This window comes from Pleurodeles waltl, chromosome 6, assembly GCF_031143425.1.
Source record: "Pleurodeles waltl isolate 20211129_DDA chromosome 6, aPleWal1.hap1.20221129, whole genome shotgun sequence".
Taxonomy (NCBI): domain Eukaryota; kingdom Metazoa; phylum Chordata; class Amphibia; order Caudata; family Salamandridae; genus Pleurodeles; species Pleurodeles waltl.
In genome coordinates this window covers 167,702,348-167,723,571 of record NC_090445.1, presented here as the reverse complement: position 1 = coordinate 167,723,571, position 21,224 = coordinate 167,702,348, and the positions used below count along the sequence as shown (strand labels likewise).

The 21,224-nt window shown below is 42.1% G+C and overlaps 1 protein-coding gene across 1 annotated transcript in view; it reads right to left on the bottom strand.

The window, feature by feature from the left end:
- The window catches only part of WNK4 (WNK lysine deficient protein kinase 4), a 401,913-nt gene that overhangs the window by 23,468 nt on the left and 357,221 nt on the right, over window positions 1-21,224 (bottom strand). Inside the window, exons 11-14 of the mRNA XM_069237729.1 lie at window positions 20,263-20,379; window positions 17,832-18,002; window positions 15,663-15,717; window positions 12,826-12,981 (exon numbers count right to left, since the gene is read on the bottom strand). Coding sequence (XP_069093830.1) covers window positions 12,826-12,981; window positions 15,663-15,717; window positions 17,832-18,002; window positions 20,263-20,379 — 499 coding nt within the window. The remainder of the gene's footprint in view (window positions 1-12,825; window positions 12,982-15,662; window positions 15,718-17,831; window positions 18,003-20,262; window positions 20,380-21,224) is intronic.

The following is a 21,224-nucleotide window of genomic DNA, read 5'->3' as shown; positions in this document are numbered from 1 at the left end:
TGCGTAACATGCCAACATCACCCTTTCACAATACGTCTTCAGCTGTGCCTTTCACACCTCTCATGCCAACTCTGCCATCTCTCAATAATTCTTCAGCTCTACCCCTTCACATTACATATTCTAAGTCCACATTCTAATAAGACCACTTCTGCTTTACCTACTCATGCATCACACGTTAACTCTGCCCTTTTATCATTCCCCTTTAGGTCTACTCTCTAAGACCTTAAATGCCAACCCCGTCCTCCCAAAATAAACATTTAGCTTTGCCTTTTCACATAATAACACCACCCTCTCACATTAACCCTTGCATTTTGCCCCCTTACACTCACATGCTAACTCTTCACCTGCACACTGCTTAATCTGCTCTACTCCCTCATACTTGACATGCCAACTTTGCCCTCTAACAATACCCCTTCAATGTTATCCTAACACGCCTCATAAGCGTACTCGGCCCACACAACATCCCCAAAGTTCTTCACACCTCACATGCCAGATCCAAACTATCACAAAAGCCTTTCAACTTTGCACTCTCACATACAATGTACACCTCCCCAAGCAATACTCACTAAATTATGTGATTCTTCTGTGATGGAGATTACTGCACAATCAGAGATTGATCACCGGTGATTTATAATTTCATCATCTGCTGCATAATTTGCAGATTGCAACAAAAATGGTTTTGATTCATATTAATAAGTGATTTTAAAAAAGTGCTATATATGCCTCTGCACAGCGGCATGGCCACTGCATAGGTTAACTGGTTGTATCTAGTTGTTGATTGCTGTCTGCATTCAGGTACTAAGCCAATAATAAATTACGTGAATTATTTGTTCAATCAGCATTTATGTCTGTTAAAATGTCGAAGTGCAAAATAGTACAACCACCGCCAAAGAACATGCAACACTACCAAGCATAAATGAGCTTTTATCACCGCATAATTTATCAACGGTGCTACATAATTTGGTCCTTCATTGCCGCATAACTTTAGTGGCCACCACTATAGTTTAGGGATGCTAACTCGAGTACAGAAGAGTTTATAATATCCTGAATATAAACATGCCAGGCAGATAGAGTCTAGATTAGGAGTTTAAACTGGCATTTGTCCGAGAGTGTGTGCCAAGGGAGTACATCTCACTACTGGCAACAGAGTACCATCCTCCCGCCAACAGACAACAGAATCTAAATATCAAAAGAAGCATACAATGGATCAAGCGTAGGGATGAGTGTTCTCTTCAGAACACACACCACCTAGTAGTTCTAGTGAATTGCACAAACTGTGTGGCCCCGTCAATAATGCATACTAATTAGGCACAGGTAAAACCCAAGCCTTAGGCGCACAGACTTGCAGTTTGTTATTAATATTTGTGCATTTCCCTGTTGGCTCATTAAAGTATAAACCGCAGATGTGAGCTTTATTGCCAGATAACAGGGTTCAGCTGCTTTTTTGCCAATTAAGTTTTAGGAAGTTATGGATTTTTCATTTCTCTTGGATGGTGCAAATTCCCCATATACATTTACCTAAGCTAATGTGTTTCTGCACTGAGGGATCATTTTCACAGTTTGGCAATATAATGTTTGCGCTGTATGACTAACACGTGCCAAGGTTTTCTATACACAAGTGTATCTGATGCAGAACCATTTTGTTATTGGTAAGTAAGGATGTGTGCAACATAAATTGTTACAAAAATCAGACTGGCTCAGGCAGTGAAGATCCTATGAAGAGCAAGTCACAGATTGGATATCGCCCTTGGCAGAAAGAAGTTGGGATCCGCACTTCTGCTGGTAAATAAAATGAGGCAACAGGGGACTCATACTTTGTGTCAGCGGGGGAGGTTTCTCCGTTAGTGCTCTAGGGCTGCGCCCCTCTGAAATTCCTAAATGTTTACCTCCAAAAACATTAAATAGATCAATCTATTAACAAATCAATATATTTAGGTTAGGGCTGTCTGTCCCACCCTAGTCTGAAGCAGGAGACGGAAGCCAGGCAATAAATCAAATTTCTTGAATGTGACGCACAACGCAAGGCTTACCTTTTTAAAGCACTTCATTGCTATTGTAGACTATGGTGGTATCTACTGTAGGCCGGTGATAGTCTATAGGACGGTCAGGGTCAGGATTTCGGTCTTTAGAGCAGGCATCCCTGCATGAGGCCTGACGTCAGGCATAGATCCCACCCTTTCCCATTCATCACACAGTAGGACAGGATGCAAGCATGTGTTATTTGGTGCCTTGTCTTCAGTAATGGTAAGTGTTATAAAACGAATCTTGTGTTATGTACATTGTTCTGAGACTCTTGGTCACGCTAACCTCCCCTATTGTGGCACCCCAGGCCCTGACTGCAGGTCGCTGGCCTCTTTAGAAATGGAGCTGCTGCATTAGTTCCTCATGAATTGATCCAAAAGACGTGCAGCGTTTTTGTTCCCTTGCCATGCTGCAAAGCTGATCCAAATGTCTGAGTCAAGCGTGAAGGGAGAAATATGCATAATATATGGTGAAGACAATTACGTGCTGTATGGCGTTAAAACTGGCCTCATTTTCATACCCTTAACATTAATGCCAAAAACATGTACTGACTTACAAACATGCATGTCAGCAATTTAGTTCCTTTTTATTTCACGTTTTACTTAATTTTGCATTCCCCACAAGTGTTAGCTATTTTGTCATGTTTTGTTTCTGTATTTTCTCCGTGCAACCTATTACTCTTGCATAGTGCATACTTTGAGTCGTGCCAGGTGATTGCGAGGGGCTCTTATCAAAAGCTCTGGTGCGGAGGTGGAAGGAAAAGCAAAGTGCCTGTCAGTGGGTTGGTCTCTCTACAGAGCCTATAGAACAATGGTCAAGTACTCCAGTTGCAATTGAAATTCTGTGTAAATGTGTGTAGAGGGTACACAGCTGTCAAAATATTTACAAGACAAAAGTAAAGTAAAATAAAGTGCTTAAATGTGAGTAACAGAAGGGTACATTTGGGGGTGGTAAAGTGAGGGAGATGCTAGGTACTGCATTTGGGAGAAAGTTAAAAGAGGGTGCTGAAGAGGAAAAAGAAGAGGTTAAAGATGTGCAGATGGATGAGTTGTGCAGAGAAAAGGGGCATCTATATCTAACATAAAAGGCACATAACTGAAGGCCAATACTCCTTCCACAGGCCTCAGTAATATTTAACTTCCAATGTTAATTATAGATTCTAATTATATATAACAAATCATTACTGCTCATTTCTCTTAAACAGCTAACAACCATTGACAAAGCCAATAGTACTGGCAGGATTTAGGTGTATGTCAGTTGTTGTGTTATACATCTGAATTCAATAACATCTCAGAGAGAAACTAAAATAGCGGTTAGGTGTCACACTTTGGATAACACCGAAATTTAATGTACACGTTCCCTTTTACAGAGCCCCCACTTTTATAATTTAAGCCTGGTTACAGCACTTTCTTCAAAAGTTGATGTGCATGCAGTACAAGACACTGAGCAAGCACACACTTTAAATGGCCTGCCGTTGTTGCGCTGTACAGTTTGCACATTACAGTCAGTATCTGTTGAACATATTAATGAGTAAGATATGGGGCAGTTTTTTATGTGTTTAATATTTCAAGTCAATACGTTCCCACTGCTCTATTAACCTTGATTTCTCACTAAATTCATTTACTTTAAAATGCACCATTTGCCAATCTTTTTTCACTTTTTTTCCCCTGCTACGTAAAAGTCAAACCCAACATTTATACTCCACCACTTTCACATGTCACCAGCCGCCACTGAGTGCCAGGCCTCTGAACACACACATTTTAGTATAACTGAATTGAATCACTCATGGCTAGGGCTGACTGGCGTATAGGGCAATAAGGCACTGCCCTATAGGCTGGTCTGAAACATCAGTGTGTAGGCCAGTTTTATTTTATGCTGGGCTGGTTTTAAATGTTGATTTCTCTACTATTAAAACAAACATTGCTTGCAGCAAGCTCACATCCACGCAGTCTTCCAGACCTTGCAAAACTCTTAAGACAGTGTGTCTTTACAAGCTCAAAACTGCCCCAGTTTGTAAACATAGGTCACTTCTTTAGCAGACTAATTTCGTAATGAGGGGCCACTTTTATTTTGGTGCCAGGGTCTATTTTCTGTCTCAGTCCAACCTTGCCCACAGCTTAGCTCTCTCACGCTGGTGCCAGGTTGTTTGTTGTGGGGGAGGGGTTCTTGGTGTGTGGCAACAATGGGTGTGAGGAAGAAGGGAGGGGAAGACAGAGGGCTGATTGGGAATTATGTTTTTAAAATTCTATAATCACTTTGAACTCAATCACTTAAGCCATTTGAGACTGGCACTGATGTTATCACTAGCTTAATGCAGACAGCTCTGTGTGCCCATCAAGATTTGTGCCCTGGGATTCAACTCAGCTCACCAATACCAAAAGCCAGCCCTGCCTATGACACTACCCCTCGCCTACTTGAGGTGTTGGTAAGGACCCATCCCTTTTAACACACAAAAGATGCATAAAGGCTGCAGCTTTCCATAATATGTTACTGCTTCTAACCATGAAGATAAAAGTGTTTCGGGTAGAGGGTCACTTCACTCCCAGGATGCCCTACCCCTGATCCCTCGTCCGAAGATGGGATACAGACAATACTGTAAGTTCCTTCACAGCTATGGGCTGGGCTCAGGTAAATGCTTCTGGTGTATTTTCTTCCCCCATCACTCTCACCCTCGCCTCCAACGAGAGCTTTGAAGTCACCATCCAGTTGCCAAACCGCTTTTGTAAACTTACTTAATATAAAACATTGCCAGCGCACAGAGGTTGCTAGACACCATCCTATCTGGGTGTTTTCAGCCCACCCTTGCCAGCTCTCAAGCATTACATGCCTTCACCTTGGAGGTCCCGATTTTTGTCTTCCCTGAAGCTCCTGTTTAAAGCTCTATAATGCACCAGTATGTACTACTGCCCAATTGAATAATTTATCAACATCAGAAGAACGAAGGGCTAGGATGGTCTTGCTGGGATTCCAATTTGTGTCAAGTAGGCCACAGCAGATGTCACAAGCGAGCATTTAACTCACTGAGACATATTTCCAGAATAGTATCCATTACGTACTACTGTGCTATTCACATATGTCTTAAAGACCGTCCAAAGCAGTAATGTTTCTAATGCCATTATCCTACTCTAAACAGGTGTTTCCGGTTACGTTTGAGCGTCACATAGTTCAGGCCCCAAACGCTCTGGCTCCGGCCAGAATCACTGCACATCTTCGAGCGTACACCTTTCCTCTGTCTGCCATAACAGCGCACATCCCTCTGTTTATGTTAATGTGGATCTAAAATTAGCATGAGACGCATGAAGCGGATCCCTTTTCAGCCCCCAGACAAAGATAGCTGCACAATATTTATACACAAAGAGACAGGCCCATTGTGTTGGCGCAGCTGCTGGGACTGTGGTACTGCGCTCTGTGTTTATCTAAGGTGCCAGCTGAGCTCCGGCACTGGCAGCCATCTGCTGGCACCACAGGGTCAAGGGCAGTACCTTCAGCTTTGCAGAGGTGACACAGGGAAATAAGCCGCCCATAGGGGCTACCCTTATGCGTTCTAGAGTGAGTTTAGTAATACCAGTGAGTAGTTTATATGTGCTCTGGATACTTTACATAGCACATTAGCATTATCCACGTTAATGGTGCCAGACTTACCATCCTCAAAAGGGGACTGTTGAGTCTGCCTTGTGACCTACAGATCAGTAAAATGTCTAATTTTATACACATGGACATATCCCAGTAATCCCTGACTACAGACTGTCAGCCATGCATGCCTATATTGAAGTATGTTATTGCCCATGCACTCGACTGGGGCTTGAAGCTGTCACCACTGCAGTGCCATATTCTTTCACTTCATTAGCATAAATTAGGCTCCTAAAGTGTCCATGTGCATGACTCAATACAAGACCTTTGAATATTGCATGGGTGCTAGCTTTAGTGAAATTTTAGGGGTACCTCAGCTGTTTTCCGAGGGAACGGGGGACCTAATTTTTGTGTCTGCCACTGTCTCCATTCACACCAGCAGTGGTCAAAGATGTAAGTGAAATGGGACTTTAGACTCAATGCCCATCCATTCCCTATTCTCTTTTCTGATACTAGAAAATATGTACCAAGCTTAACGATGGGATACGCCAGAGGCAAAAAGTAATACAGATGGGGTAATTTGGTCCCAACAACTGAGGCTCTTACAGAGCAGGTTTTTGTGGGTTATTAATATAGAAAAAAACATCCTGTGCCTCATTATTAAAATAAACATATTTCCAGAGCTGGTTTGCGTCTGAACAACACAGCAGTTCATCGGCACCTCCCTGATGCTATCCGAAGGTGTTTTGGGCAATACAGCTCATAAAGTTTCAGAGCATCATCCAAAGCAAGGCACTTCCTATGCACAGGCCACAAATTGACATCCATGCCATTTCCTCATGGAAAAACATTATTGATGAGCCCGTTAAGGTCTGGTTCGGCTACACCACAAAGAGAGGTACTAAAATATACATCAACCAGTGCCGCACTACCTTGATAGGCCCTTGTATAAAAGTGGCTAGCCAAGCAGAAGCAGACAAGGGTTGTGTGCATGCACATTTTTCTATGTTTGATAATGTTGGCATGACTTAATAGCTTCAATGCACATGCATATGATCTATGATTTTGAACTGAATGATATAGCGCACACGCCTTCAGCTCTGGTTTCTTCAGCTAACAAGGGATTTTCCATTCTCTGCTCAGTATTCACAGTGACCCTGGCTGCGGACGTCTTCTGTAGATTGACCATGTACAGCTCCGGTGGACTTCCAAAGTTCCAATGAACTCTTTCTTACGCGCTTCCTAATATTTGTAGGAGTTCAGCTTCTTGTTGAAAATATGGGTCCTAAGCTCACTAGCCCCCATCTGATCCGTAGACTTCGTAATGGGAAACATCGTTTTAAATGCCCCTTAGAACTGGAGTGGGGGAGGAAGAACGACCTGTTGCTGAGAGGAATGCTGTCAAATTGGACACTGACTGGAAGACCTTCTGGCTTACAGACATGTTAGAGGTAATATATGGACAAGATATACACAATAGTGAAATGATGACACAAGTCAAGTAGGGCTTTAAAACTAATAGGCTAGGGATGTTTGGGGTATGTGACATATTCTCTCAAATCATTATTAATTGGTGAGGCATTCCTAATGATGATGGCTACTTTTTCCACATCTGTGCAATAAACATGCAAAAGAGGGTGCAGCGAAACACTGCACCCACCTGCCGTGGTTCCTGCACCCCTCCAAATGCAGGCTTCTTCACTGAGTTTGTGCCTGCACTGAGGGAATACATTTATTTTGTATTTGGGCGTGTGGTCCCAGTCTTTGCTAGGCATGACCTATTATGTCTCCTCTCTGGTCTCCTCATCCCCTAAGTGTCTTCTGACTGATGACCCCTTCTTTGTTTGTCAGTGAACGCACTTTATAGGATGCAATAGCATAAGGTCAGAAAAGTGATATACAACGTAAAAGTTTACAGGAAAAAGTATTTATAAATCTGTGATTTCTAAAGTGTAATGGGCAACTTCAGCTTTGCTCTTGTTTTTGTCACTCAGTAGAGCTCGGTGGAAAACACCCCTGATGTTGACAATGTACATATTACCATTCTAAGACAATGATATGAACCTTGTATAGCAAGTATAGTGACATGAAATCTGACATCTTAACTCTTGTAGCAACAATAGCCTTTCTGCACCGCTGACTTCTGGTCCGCGTTTGCATCGCTCCAGCAGCGCAGCGCCGCCTGTTGCTGCCCTTCGTCCTCTGAGCCCGCCTGCCTTGTGTGTTTCAGCTCCACCCACAGGCCTTCTGTATCTCTCTGTCACCTCCTGCCTTTGCTCTTTTTGCCTCCCCCCCCTTGGTTTTTATCTTTTTCTGCCCATTTTAACCCCTTTTGCAGAGTTTTTCACCTCCTCAGCGATCGCTGCGCTTTCCCTACCGCTGCTTCCCTGTGCTGCCCCCCCCCCCCCACAGCCATGTTTCCCACCCTCCCGCCTCACAGCTGAGCGACCCCTCACATCTCCTTCCCCTCCTTAATAGCGGCCACTGTGAGGCCGCGTGCAGCAGGCGTGCCAAAGACGAGCCCATCTGTGCCTGTCCGTGCCTAGACCGCACTTGCGCCATGGACCCTGGTTCCAGCACCACCCATCGATACAGTGCCAGCACCCTGCATCCCCTCAACACCAGAGGCGCCACAGCGCCTCACCCAAGGACACCCACGGCCTGTTCTCCTACCACACTCTCCACCTGCTCTGGAAGATCTCCAAGTGAATTCCCATCGAAACAAGAACAGTCACCCAGGCACTCGTCAGCAGTAAACTCAACTATGGCAACGCACTCTATGCCGGAATCAACAAGAGCCTCCAAATAAGACTTCGGAGAATACAGAACGCTGTGACCAGACTGATCCTGGACATGCCCCACCACTGCCACATCTCCACCCACATGAGAGACCTACACTGGCTCCCCATCAACAAATGCATCACTTTCAAACTCCTGACACACGCATGAAAGACCCTTCACAACATCGGACCTGCCTACCTCAACCACCGACTCTCCTTCTACACAACCAGCAAGCAAGTCCGCTCTCCTCAACTGGCCCTCGCCACCATCCCCAGGATCTGAAAGAACACGGCTGGAGGAAGATCCTTCTCCTACCTCGCCTGGAACACGATGCTGCTTCACCTGAGACAGTCGCCCTTGTTGACTCAGTTCTGGAACGACCTCAAGAACTGGCACTTTGACTGACCTCCATCCCCCCAACTAGTGCCTCGAGACCCCCTGGGTGATAAGTCGTGCTCTATAAATGCTTGATTGATTAATTGATTAAAGCCAAAATCTTTGCAAAAGGGTAAAATCATCATAGTATTATTTGATTTCCTGGTTAGAGAAGATGTATTAAAGTGTGAAGAATACAGTGTATAATTCTGTTTAAAAAAAGCCAGCTAAACATATAACAAAAAATATGGACTATAGGTACAACAACCTCTGCAATATGGCAGCATTTTCAAGCAAACCGAAAGTGAGCAATCCTGCTAGACTACACGCACTCATGAGAAGAAGGCCATAACATCAGTTTGAGTGTTATCTTGCCTGACTACTGCGTCAAATGCTGACTTTATGTTAGTAAACTATTTACCATTTTGCATGCTCTTTGTAGTCCCTCTAACCCACCAGGCACAAAAAACGTACATGTTAATGGTTATTTGTATAGTTATTTTTATATACTCCGAGCGTATGACCTAGGGCAATTTGGGGTATTTAAACCTTAGTGTCCCAAACCACGATACAAACAGAACATTTGTTTCATAAAATCAAATTAATTGAGACTCAATTAGTCTTAACATGTCTCGTTAACTGTCAATACATTTCACCATATCTGATGATTTCAATAAAATTACAGAAATGTGTAACAGTACCATTGGGTAACAGATGTAAACCACGTACTGAATTGCACCATTTGCTGCACGGCAGCACGGGTAGCTGTCTCCATGTCAAAGATGTTTATTTTTTACTATGTTTCGCCAATTATTGAATGAAAAACCATGGAAACTGCAGAAGGACTACACTTAATCACCCAGTTTACCTCAATCCTAAGAACCTCAATGAGGAAGGATCAGAATGTAAGTTAAAAACTGAGCATTAAAGGACGATTGCCTGATGACCTATGGGAATGGTTACCACGAAGTATTAAAACATAAGTATTTAAACAATATAATGGATACGAATTCCTGATTGTAATGGTATTATTGATTGCAGCCCCGAGAAACCTCTAGTTGCACATAGGAATCAACAGAGCAAAAGACATGACGGCTGCGTGGGGAACTACAAGATATCAGATATCAGCATTACATTTCTAACTGGGCTCATAGGGGCATATAAACTTGATTTGTTAAGATAACAGCTGACTGAGGATAAATAACAGGAGAAATACAATTCCACATAAATTCAATTTAAAAAGGCGGAAAGGAAAAACACAACAGCAAACAGGAATTTGCACTCACAATAGAATTACAGGCCCCATCATAATCAAGGTGTAAATGTAATGTTATGCGGATAGCCTGAGAATGTATAATAACTTGCGGAATGTATGTTCTTAAGGAGATTATGCATTTCGAGATCTAAATATACTTTTTTGTTTCAAATGTACGGTAATTAGGAAGAAACTGGATGTGTTTGTCCAAATAAAAATTCATTAGTACAGAGTTACTAGAATTATGCTCAGTGCCACATTTCCCAGCTCGATAACAAAGTGGAATTCGTACAAAATTTGGGGTAGATTTACTAACATTTTGCCCTGGTGCTCACATTGCGCAACTTAACGCAAAACACGGTGCCTACACATTATGTGTGTCCACCGCAAAATTGCTCCGTGCCAAGCAAGCCCCCCTGCTGTGTTTTGCACATTTCTTTTTGACGGTTTAGTCATCAAACAGAAGGCAGTCAGGGAATGGTAATGTTAAAGTATTATGCACATGGGGATTTCCGACAGTAAGTGAATATGGCTTTATTCTCCAGAATCCTAGAGTCAGGCAGACTTGCAATAAAATGGCGACAATGATATTGCCTCACAAGAGAGTTGAGGTGACCTACTGGGACATGTCACAGTCAGTTAACATGGGAGTTAGCCCTAGTTAGCTCTACCAGTCCCCACTCTGCCTTCCAAGAAGCAGTGACAGGTACCCGAAACCTCGACGATTCGTAGTGGAACTTTACACTTTATTTCTTGTTGGACTCAAACCGGGAAATCCCATTAAAAACAACAAAAGCAAGGAGCAGGACTGTGGAGCTGTACAGGGAGTTGGCAGGGATGCTGTTGTGTGACAGAGGATGGCTTTTGCTCCAGGGCAGGTGAGCCTGTGGTGGAGCAGATGGTGTTGTTGCAGCTGCTTGTGAATGTGCTATTTTTGTTGTTTTGTGAACAGCACCCTGGACCTTTTTTTAGGGTCAGCATGTGAGGTACATACAAAATGCCATTCCCTGCTTCTTGGGTGGGGAGGACCATATTAAGCAGCTGGAGCGAAATCATGATTACGAGGAGGGCCACAAGACATGGAAATTTACCAGCCTTCTGAACGTGGTGTACCCACTGTCAGAAGTGTGTCCATATATTCCTCAGTCACAGACCTACAATCTTTACTGGACCACAGCCTCATCTGGAAAGCAGTCCAGTTTCCTTTACGCCTTTGTGCTTCTGTAAAGGCTGGAACCACAAGCAAGGCCTTCATCAACCTATAGATCAGCCTTCTTAAGCCTTATATTCAAGCCTGATGTAATGCTACGAGACTGCAGTCTCTCTATGAGGCACTCGTGTTCCTATTGCCCTTACACCCTCACAAAGTACAATCATCTTAAGGGGGGAGTGGGAAGGCCCGGTCGGCTCTATATGCTTTTATATCTTGTGTTTCTCTGTGAATCCCAGTGCCATACAACGTACAGGGGATTCTGATAAAAGAAATGTGTACACAATCATCGGATAATATTCAAAATGTTATTCGCCAACAAGTGATGATTTTATCTTTGATAGAAGTACTAGAATGGTGCCATATTAAAAATGTCCAATCTAACTTGCAGAAAAATAGTTTGTTATTAGCATATACAATGCTGCACTCAGCAGAAAACAAGACTACACACATAATGAGCAGTGAGCCTCCTTTATTCTGTGCATTCCAGCTATCTTTTAAAACCTGACTTCAGTTTTGGGTTTTATTTTTGTTCACACCTTAGGCCCCTTGGAAGTACTTTTTCCATTACTAAAGAACAATGTAGAACAGAGGCTTGCATTAAAGATTTATTAGGTGTGTGTTTCACCAGAAAAGCACTTTCAAACTTAAAACATCTGGGGCCAGATTTACTAAGCTTTTTTTGTAGTCGCGAATGACTCAATTCGCTGAATGTATTTTCTTATGTACAGGCCATAAACCACGATTTGGCAACAAGTTATTGAACAGCAATTTGGGTCTGTGACCCAATACCGATTAGGTACTTGGAAGGGGAGTGTTTAGAGCATCCATTCCAAATACCAAATCAGATTGGTATGTATTAATATCTTGGGACCAAATTCTGGTTTCAAGACATTCATTTTTACCACCTCCTCAAGGGAAGTGGTAAGCCATTCGCAAACGGAACCCCTTTCCCTTTGTGACTGTTGACAAAAACATATACCACTGCCTTACACTTTTAATATTTTTTTTTAAACGCTTCCCATTTTCCTAGAAGAGAAACGGTCTGCATTAAAGAATGCTTTATTTAAAAGCAACCTCAGCAGGCCACTATCCCTGTGATAGCTGCGATTCCCAGTAAATTGCACAGGAAAATATGTTCCCCTATGGAGAAACCCCTTCCCTTACAAACCCAATGAATCCGGTGTGATTCCTTTCCCTTCCTCCCTGGAAAGGAATGTAAGCCAAAACCTGGGAAGAGTTAAACTCTTACTGTATCTAGGGAGGAAAGCAGAATGAGGAGTTTATGAACGCCCACATATATAGAGGGTTGTAGGCATTCACAAACTTCCAAGGCAAAACATGCATTGGAATGCCCATTTTCCTACTGCTTTGAGTAAGATTTACCGGGGCGGAGAACTCCATACTCATGGTAGAGATCTCCACACGTTTAAATGAGCCTACACCTGCCAGCAATCCCTTTGTAAATTGTTGGCAGGTGTTAAAAGAAGGAAATGTGGTGCTAAACATATGTTTACAATTGAACTTCACTTTGTCAGTAGGGTCCTTGGAATCTGATTTTTCAGCCCAGTGTTTAGGTGAGGACTATACTAAAATGAAAGTCTGATGTTACCTGTAGACATTGAAGGAATATATGGTTGCATCCCCAGAGGAAGTGACAGTGAGGACGGCTCAAAACCACCAAAGACCTCATTCTCCAGGATGGAATTGCTTGGGGACTGGAACGCTGGGGACTGCATGCCCTGATTTGGACTGGTGCACCCCAGATCTGCAGGTCAAAAGAAAGAAAGGACAGTCACACAAAGAGCAAACACACACTAGTACATTTACTGTCTCTCCTCCCCCACCCCTTCCTGCAAAGATGAATGAAAAAAAAAACAATACTTCTGAGTGGTTTGTGTTTTTTACTTACTGCCCCCCAATACAAACCAGGACCAATCTGTATAGAATGTATTGGGTCCTACTAGAAGTTTGGCCCTTGAACGGGGGCGTGAACATATGGCTGATATTCACAGACGTCTGTTGAATTCATTGTGTACTCTAGGTTTCTGGAGGGCCTTACCAGTACTGCATTGGGAATGCAATGCAACTTTGCTACAAAAACAACCACAGCCAGAACCCCTTGCACAGTATTACACCTACAAGCTTGGGTTTATAAATGGGAACTCAATTGCCAAAAGGTGGATGCCTGAAACCCCTCTTATATGCACTGTGTCAAGAGGAGAGCTGTATACAGACAGGGCCGGCTTTAGTGTTGGTGGTGCACAGTGCAAAAATATTTGTTGGCGCCCCCTCAATGTCTTTCTTCTTCACAGATTGCCTACCACTCTCCAATAGTGTCCCTCGTCTCTGCTTAGCCCCTCTCTCACATTTATTGATTTTATAGCGCTACTCATCCCATCGTAGACTGTCAGAACACTTTGCACCACAAACATATTATAAAGAGACAATGAGTCATACAAGTGTGTAAATCATTGTATAGGAAATGTTACTTAAGACAAAGAGGACAACAAGTAGTAAAAGTCACATGTCATCCATACCAGTAGGCATTATATGTTAAAAGTGCTTGGTCAGGGGAAATGAATGGACAGATTAACCAAGTTTTTATGATGAACAGTAACCAAAGTTGTTACGCTGGTGAAAATGAAAGAGCACAACAGCACCATATATACTAACATATGTGTCTGTTGCTCTCTCCTCTAGTGCTAGCTAACTTTATTCTGCATTATGCCAATGCACACCTCCTTACACCATACTGCAAAGGTGTTTGTGTGATGCCAGGCTTAGGTTTTATACTGGAAGGGTACTCAGGACAAAATTCGATCCTTTGACAAAGTTTAACACTTTACCACTCTGAATGTGTGTTGTACGGTGCAGCACATATGCAAAGTTGTAAAGGTTAGGAGAAAACTACGATTTTCTCTAACTTTACACCTGCCTCAATGGGGTGTCATTTTTTTAAATTCCAGTCACATTCTACCAAAGTTAGTAGATAGGGGTTAGCATCAAAATCAATAGGTGAGTGCTTGGGAACATTCATGTACCCCTATTGGTATGCCTCATTGACATAAAGTAGAGAATAGTGCTACTATGTTTGACTACTGCCCAATGCAATTCAGGATTTGTGCTGGAAAATAAGCCCCAAAACACTTTGCACAAGGTTTGCATCACTTTTGAGATGCAAACCAGGTACAAGTTATTAGTAAATACACTCAAATGTACAACAATGACGGGGGAGGCAAACTTATACAATTGCATTGTTACCTGAAGGGACCCCTCTAGAAATCTTAGAATAACAAAAGATTGAGGGAAAAACAATAAGGTTTAAACCTATACCTTTCAATTTGCATGTAGCACTTTGATGCCAGTTCATAGATCAATATACTGTATTAGAAGGACTGTTATGAAAGCCATGAAATAAAGGGATCTTAGTGACCAAAGCAATAACCCACTGAGTTATCTGCATTACATTACTGATCAGTGATCTGCATGCACCACATTGTGCTTTGAAGCAGGAGCATTAACCCTCTATGCTACTATATCATGAGTCAAAACTGTGACTTAACCACCAGTTATCATACCATTGTAAGTATCCCTTGAAAACTGCTGGGCACATAGAGTTCTACAATCTGTTCTTGTCTCATCCAGCCTGTCATGCAGAAGGGGCCCACTGACTTTGGTGCCCAGTGCACAGGTCGCACAGCCCTAAAGCTGGCACTATATACAGATGTATGAGAGGATGAACATTTCTTACGTTGACACATTATCCTGGCTCTAGTGATCCAGCTAGATTTCTCATCTGTAAAGTGCTGCATGGCTACGACAATATGCCTGATACAATAATTTTTTGATAAGAAGCCAAAAATGACTATATGACCATGTGGTGCTGTGAGTGTTTGATGATCTCTTTATGAAGGTTGATTGTGGCCGCGTTGGTGCCTTAATCTTTCCGGACTATTCCCTTTTTGGAGTTGGTAAGTAGAAGTCAGGGTCTGAAACCTCATTCTGAATTGAGTTACTTTATTTCCAGAGACAAATAAACAGTGTTTGTTCTCACGTCTTAAAGTGGGACTGCCATAGGGCTCAATATTTGCTCGTTTTTATTTCAATCTTATCTCAGACCTTCCGGTAAACTGCTCTAGATACCTGATCCAAATATTAGCTGTACATTGACAGCAATCAGCTAATCTCCAGTGTTAATGTGAATGACCATACTTCAGCCAAGGAACTTAGCCTTGTTCTTATACCAGCCTGTTGGTGTGCAAATAACTTTCCAAAACCAAATTCAACAATATCACAAATACTGTTGGCCAAATTAGATTTCCTCAATTGTGGACGAAGTTGCAAGCCTGTCTCACTCACACTATCTAAAATGGATCAGCAAGATGGACTTTAGTCAAGAGGAAGATTCTTAGGTTAGCGGACCCACTGCGCAGTGTTTTCACCTACCACTCAGTGATGAGGAGGAGAAGGAGCGGGATAACTCTTGCAACTTCAAATCAGCCTGCAAAAAATAAAAATAAGGGAACAAAGTATCACATGCTATGCTTTTTTGAAAGAAACTGGAAAGGCTCACAAATGTGTTACTTCTAATACTATTGTAACTCCATTTGTAATGTGTAGTATTGTCCACACCATTGCTCTAGGGATTGTGAGAAGTCTTCTATAAGTCAGCAGATTTTGGTATCTTGATTATGATTACTGATTTGTAATAACAAACACACACACATTGCAATTAATAATTAAAAGAGAAAGAGTAAAGCCCAATTTTCATGACAGAGAATCACGTCTTGGTTCAGTGCTCAGTCTTGTATTGTTGACAAAAATGTAAAAATATTACAAAAATATAAAGTTTTATCAGAACTGTCACATATGATTTGTAAACTGTTGTCTAAAATGTTTTCAAATAACTGTGTAAGAACACAGAAAATTCTATATAATGGTGGCAAAATAATGGGAAGAGTGTGTCAATTTATTGTGTAGAGTAGTGAAGGGTAGCGTTTGATGGCACCCAAATGAGAGATTAAAAAATTAAAAGAGAGATGAGAATAGTGAACCCACTTATGCTGTCTAGTACAATAGCAGAGCTGAAACCTGTGATGAAAATAAAAAAGAAAGAAGGTGTGGTTGCCTTAAACAGAAAATCATAATAGTTGCCCATCTGCTACAGTAGGTACAAGTCCATGTCAGGTTTTCAGAACAACCACTGACACTTTAAATTCCATTTACATTCATTATATATAAATTATTAAAAACGTCTAGTTTACACCTGCCCCACGTAGACTTAAAACTGTAATTTGTGGATAAAATAATTACAAGAGCCCTGTTCGGAAGATCAACTGTCAAGTTTGAAGATCCCGCACTATCTGGATGCAGTCATTTAACTTTCTGCATATTTTCTAAGCCAACCAACCTGTTATTTGATTATATTTGTGGAGCAAAATTAAAGTTGTGTTTTTGGAAATAATTTTTCCCATGTTTGCCTTATGTATCCTCCTACGCTGGAAAGCTTGTTAAAGCATATGTGTGATTTTGGGCGCTCACGTCATCCCTTGACGGTTGTTGTGGGTTAGCCCCACCCAAAGTTATTCAGATTTATGCAGTGCCCAATCACAGATAGTTACTGAGGAATTAACCAACCAACAGTCTGTAACTGCGGCATTGGCCCTGCCCATATATTGAGGCATGGTCTTTACCCCTGACCATGACCAGATACTGGGGTTTAGTTCCACCCAGAGATTACTAAAGAGGAGAACAGAGACCGGTTAGAGGAATTTCATGCTTGGATGCTGAATAAACTGTGGTGTTTAATTCCGGTTTGCACACAGGTTTGCACAGCGATCGGAATTCAGAGCTGTGTGATAATTATCACACAATGGCCTTTTTCCCCTGCTATATTTCATCACTTTAAACCTGATGTAATGTATCTGAGGAAAAGCCCCAGAAAAAAAGGCAAAATGTGTAATTTAGAGTGTTCAATACAAACTATGCCTCATTTCCAAGACAAAATCTTCAACTAGGAGCTATTTACCAACACAGTTAATACCTTGACCTAGGATAATGGTATTTACTGATTGTGGTAAAGACACCAAAACCCATCCGGCTACCTTGTAATCAGGGCCACTCCCACTTAATGTAGCTGTCAATAGGAGTCTCTCTGGATTGCTCTGTGACTTGACTGGTCGTTTCTGAACGAGCAGTATTTCCAGGTCGCGAGCCTGAATCCCAGTAATACCAGCGTAGCCATCGTTCGTTTTGTAGATGGGGGAACTGAGTACCATTCAACAGGGTAATAATACATACCTGTCATTTAATGCACCTGGAAAACAAGGAAGTGGTATGAAGCACTACACAAAAAATGATTCTTAAAATTAATTAGTTGTGAATACGTGCCCAATCTTGCATCTTATCGCTGAGAAGGTTCACATTAAATGTTAGTGATAATATCACAGGATGTTAGAATAATTCAACTCACGCTAATTCACTTTCCACCTATTTGAAAAATAGCAGCATAAAAAAAATAATTGTATCTTTCTCCTTTTAAGCACCAGAAGCACATAGAGGGGGCATCCTAGTAAGTGCATAGAGTATAGCCTTTTACTTGGATGCAATGCTTACCTGCAGATTTGGCACCGAGGTGCTGGATAAACTTGTTGCTGCCGGAGCTCCATTTGACTCGTTCTCTCCCTGAGCATGTTTCTGCAGCAGCGTCTCCACTCTGTGAATGATGTCCCGAATTCTGTTGGTGAAACTCTCTTGCTCAGACTTCATGATGAACTCACTGTTTACCTGCGAATAGATATCATAGTACCATGGTCAAGGCTTAGTTCCTAGGATCCTACTTCCCTGCACTCTTCACCTGGCAATGTTTTTTTGTAATTTAATGTAGATGACACTACTGCAAAATCCATCCTTTCTTGCTCTACTCGTAGTGTTAATAGTTCACTTTGATTAACAGGAGTTTACTCAAAACATACAGTTTAAACTTTTAACGCATCTAAGTCATCCACCTCAAATAATTCCTCTCAAACATCCACCAAGCAACAGGATACCTCATCATGGAAATGAGAAGGTACGACTTGAGCACTGTAACACTCAAGGAGCTGCACGGGCTTCCCCTACAAGCCCTACCATCTTCATGATCTGCTGCGTCATCCAGGTTGTTGCCTCCAACATAGCAGGCTACCTACTGAACAAGACCAATATCTCCAGTGCTGAATGCAACACACGAATCCAGGAGTTTGCCACGCATAAAACAGACATGCAGGAAAGAAAAGTCTAAGGGCCAGATGTACCAAGCATTTTTTGCATTGTTACTGAATCGTAAATTGGAATTGCGACTACATACCGATTCGGTATTAGTACGGTGCATGTCAAGGGCGTCCCTTCCTAATACCGAATTGCAGTGGTATGCAGGAATGTTCTGTGAACGAAATGCAGTCGCAAAACATTCGCATTTTACCACCTACGTTAAGTAGGTGGTAACCCATCTGTAAACGAGAAGGGGTCCCCAACGTTAAGTAGGTGGTCTGCTAAGCCCAGCAGGCCAGCATTCCTGTGATTTTAGCGTTTCCTAATGGGTCGCAATTTGCGACCAACCTCATAAGCATTAATGAGGTAGGTCACTTTGCGACCCGTTAAGAAACGCAAAATGAAACTCTGTGAGTTTCATACATTAGAATAACAATTACATAATTGGGAATCGCAAGTAGGTAATCGCAATTTAACAAAATGATACATCTGGCCCTAAAAGACTTCCCTTCTCTTGCTATGCATCACGGGTCTGGAATTCCATCCACCCACTGATCTACAAACACCTTCACACCTTTACTTCAGGAAGGAGTAGAAACCTTCCTCAGTTAAGAACAACTTGCGGAGAAATAACCATTCTGACTGTTTATAACACAAGAATGCCAAATAATAGATCCCTCCCAGTTGTAAGCAAGTCTTGCTTGCTGTCACTTTGTACCCTTGTTTTATTGTCCAGCGCTCTGTTGCTTTATACCTAGGTTTCCACTACATACATACAAATACACACATAACATCTACAAGAGTATTGTCTGTCTTATGTATGTGAACTAGAATCCACTGCTGTGCCATACAGTGAACCCATGGTGGCCTGAAGCAACATACACATGGGCTAAATACACATTAAAGACTGTTACTGTCTAGACTCTCCTGTGGCTTGTCTCAATACTTTCAAGAACTACAACTGAAAGTATTGAGGAGAAGGCACCTATTACCAATATAAAGCAGTGCTTTCACAATACAAACTTTGGGGCTTATTTAGATGCCATGCGCACCGCTGGTGTGTCACTTGTTGTGACGCACGGGCAGCGCATAGTGCAGGCCCATATCTACAAGGCCACGCAAAGCCACTTTGCATGGCTTCTCATGGCCTTGTAGATATAGTGTAAGGCAACGCAGCACAAGTCGCTGCGTTGCCTTCCTCTGCCTCAGGGAGGAGTTCCATGGGTGTTGCAGCGGGTTTTCTCATACAACACGCATGTGTTTTAATGCACTCCCAGATTTAGAAGAATCTGTAAACCTGGGAATGCATCAAAATCTTATGTCTCCCCATGGGAGGCGCAACAAGAAGAAATACCTTTATTACTTCTTGTTTTTTCCTCTTTTTATGTGTGCTACATTCTGCAGCATAAATAGAAAGAGGAAAAGGCCTCCAGGGATTGTTTTTGTGCAGGAAGGTGTCCTTTTTCTGTGCAGAAACAATCCTATCTGCGATGCAGGCATCCTTCCTTGCACCATGGGGCAAGGGTGACTGCATCAGCGCTAGGCAGCCCGTTGTGCTCCAGCACGGGGGTGGGGACAGAAATGCGCTGTATCTTCTAGATATAGCGCATGTCTGCTCTTTCCCTGTGGCACTAGGCAACGCAGCAAGGTCAGTTGCTGCGCTGTCCTGCACCACAGGGCTGGTAAATAAGCTCCGTAGACTTCTAGATTTTCTCCTGACGCAAAGCAAATATCATGGCCAGCATAAAAGGTGGAGTTTGATAATACAGAAACGGCAAGCCAACCTTCCGGTACTCACCATCACTGCTGCAATCTCCTCGGGGTTGTCCCCATCCAGATCAAACTTGAATGTCACCATTTTGTTGTTGTAGGTTTGCAGCTGGCACTCTACCACCCGGTCACTCTTATCTGAAATCTGAGGGGAAGACTGACGTCAGCAACAGCTCACAATGCCAGTCGCCTAATAACACCAAGATTACTTTTGCTGATGAAGATTGAGGAAAAAACATATTTGTAATAGGCCATGGCCATGGACGTATGTCAGAATATCGATCACAAACATATGCTACAAAAATGTCAAAGCCATAGTGCTGGCTACCAAACAACTGTGAAGTAAGAAAATAATTAAGTGTATATACCTCTATATGTAGGTTTATGGTATTTAGGTATAGGTATATACTGGAAAAAATCAGCTAAAAGTGACATTATAATTAGGTGTTGTAGTAAGTTAAGAACTTGTGTTTAAAAAACGAAAAAATACTCAAATTGTTAATTTATAGTTTAGTGAAGTATAACTTGCACCCTTGTGATACACTGCTTATGATCCTACATATTACACCACTCATGACATGTTAAATGAAATTGTTGATGACATCTCAAATTATATAATTGATGATGTCACTGATGACATCACCCAGTGGCTGTGACAATTTGCTTTAGGCGTTGTGGACTGGAAGTAATTCAGAAAGCTACATCTGTGACCACTTTTCTATCCCCAATCAAGTGATAATGCACATAACATTGTTAATATGCAGTACACACAGCATAACTATAAAGTCACCCATACTTGGTGGATGTTACCCTCTTTTTGCTGGTACTCACCAGCTTAACAAACAAAATCCCTCCCTAGTCTTTAATAGGTCACTCACGTTTTATACCTTGAATACCTTCTCTATTCACATTAATGGGATCATCCTATTAAAGACTTGATATGACCCCAAATTTGAGTCAAACCCTGCGTAGTTTGGTAAAATACGCTAC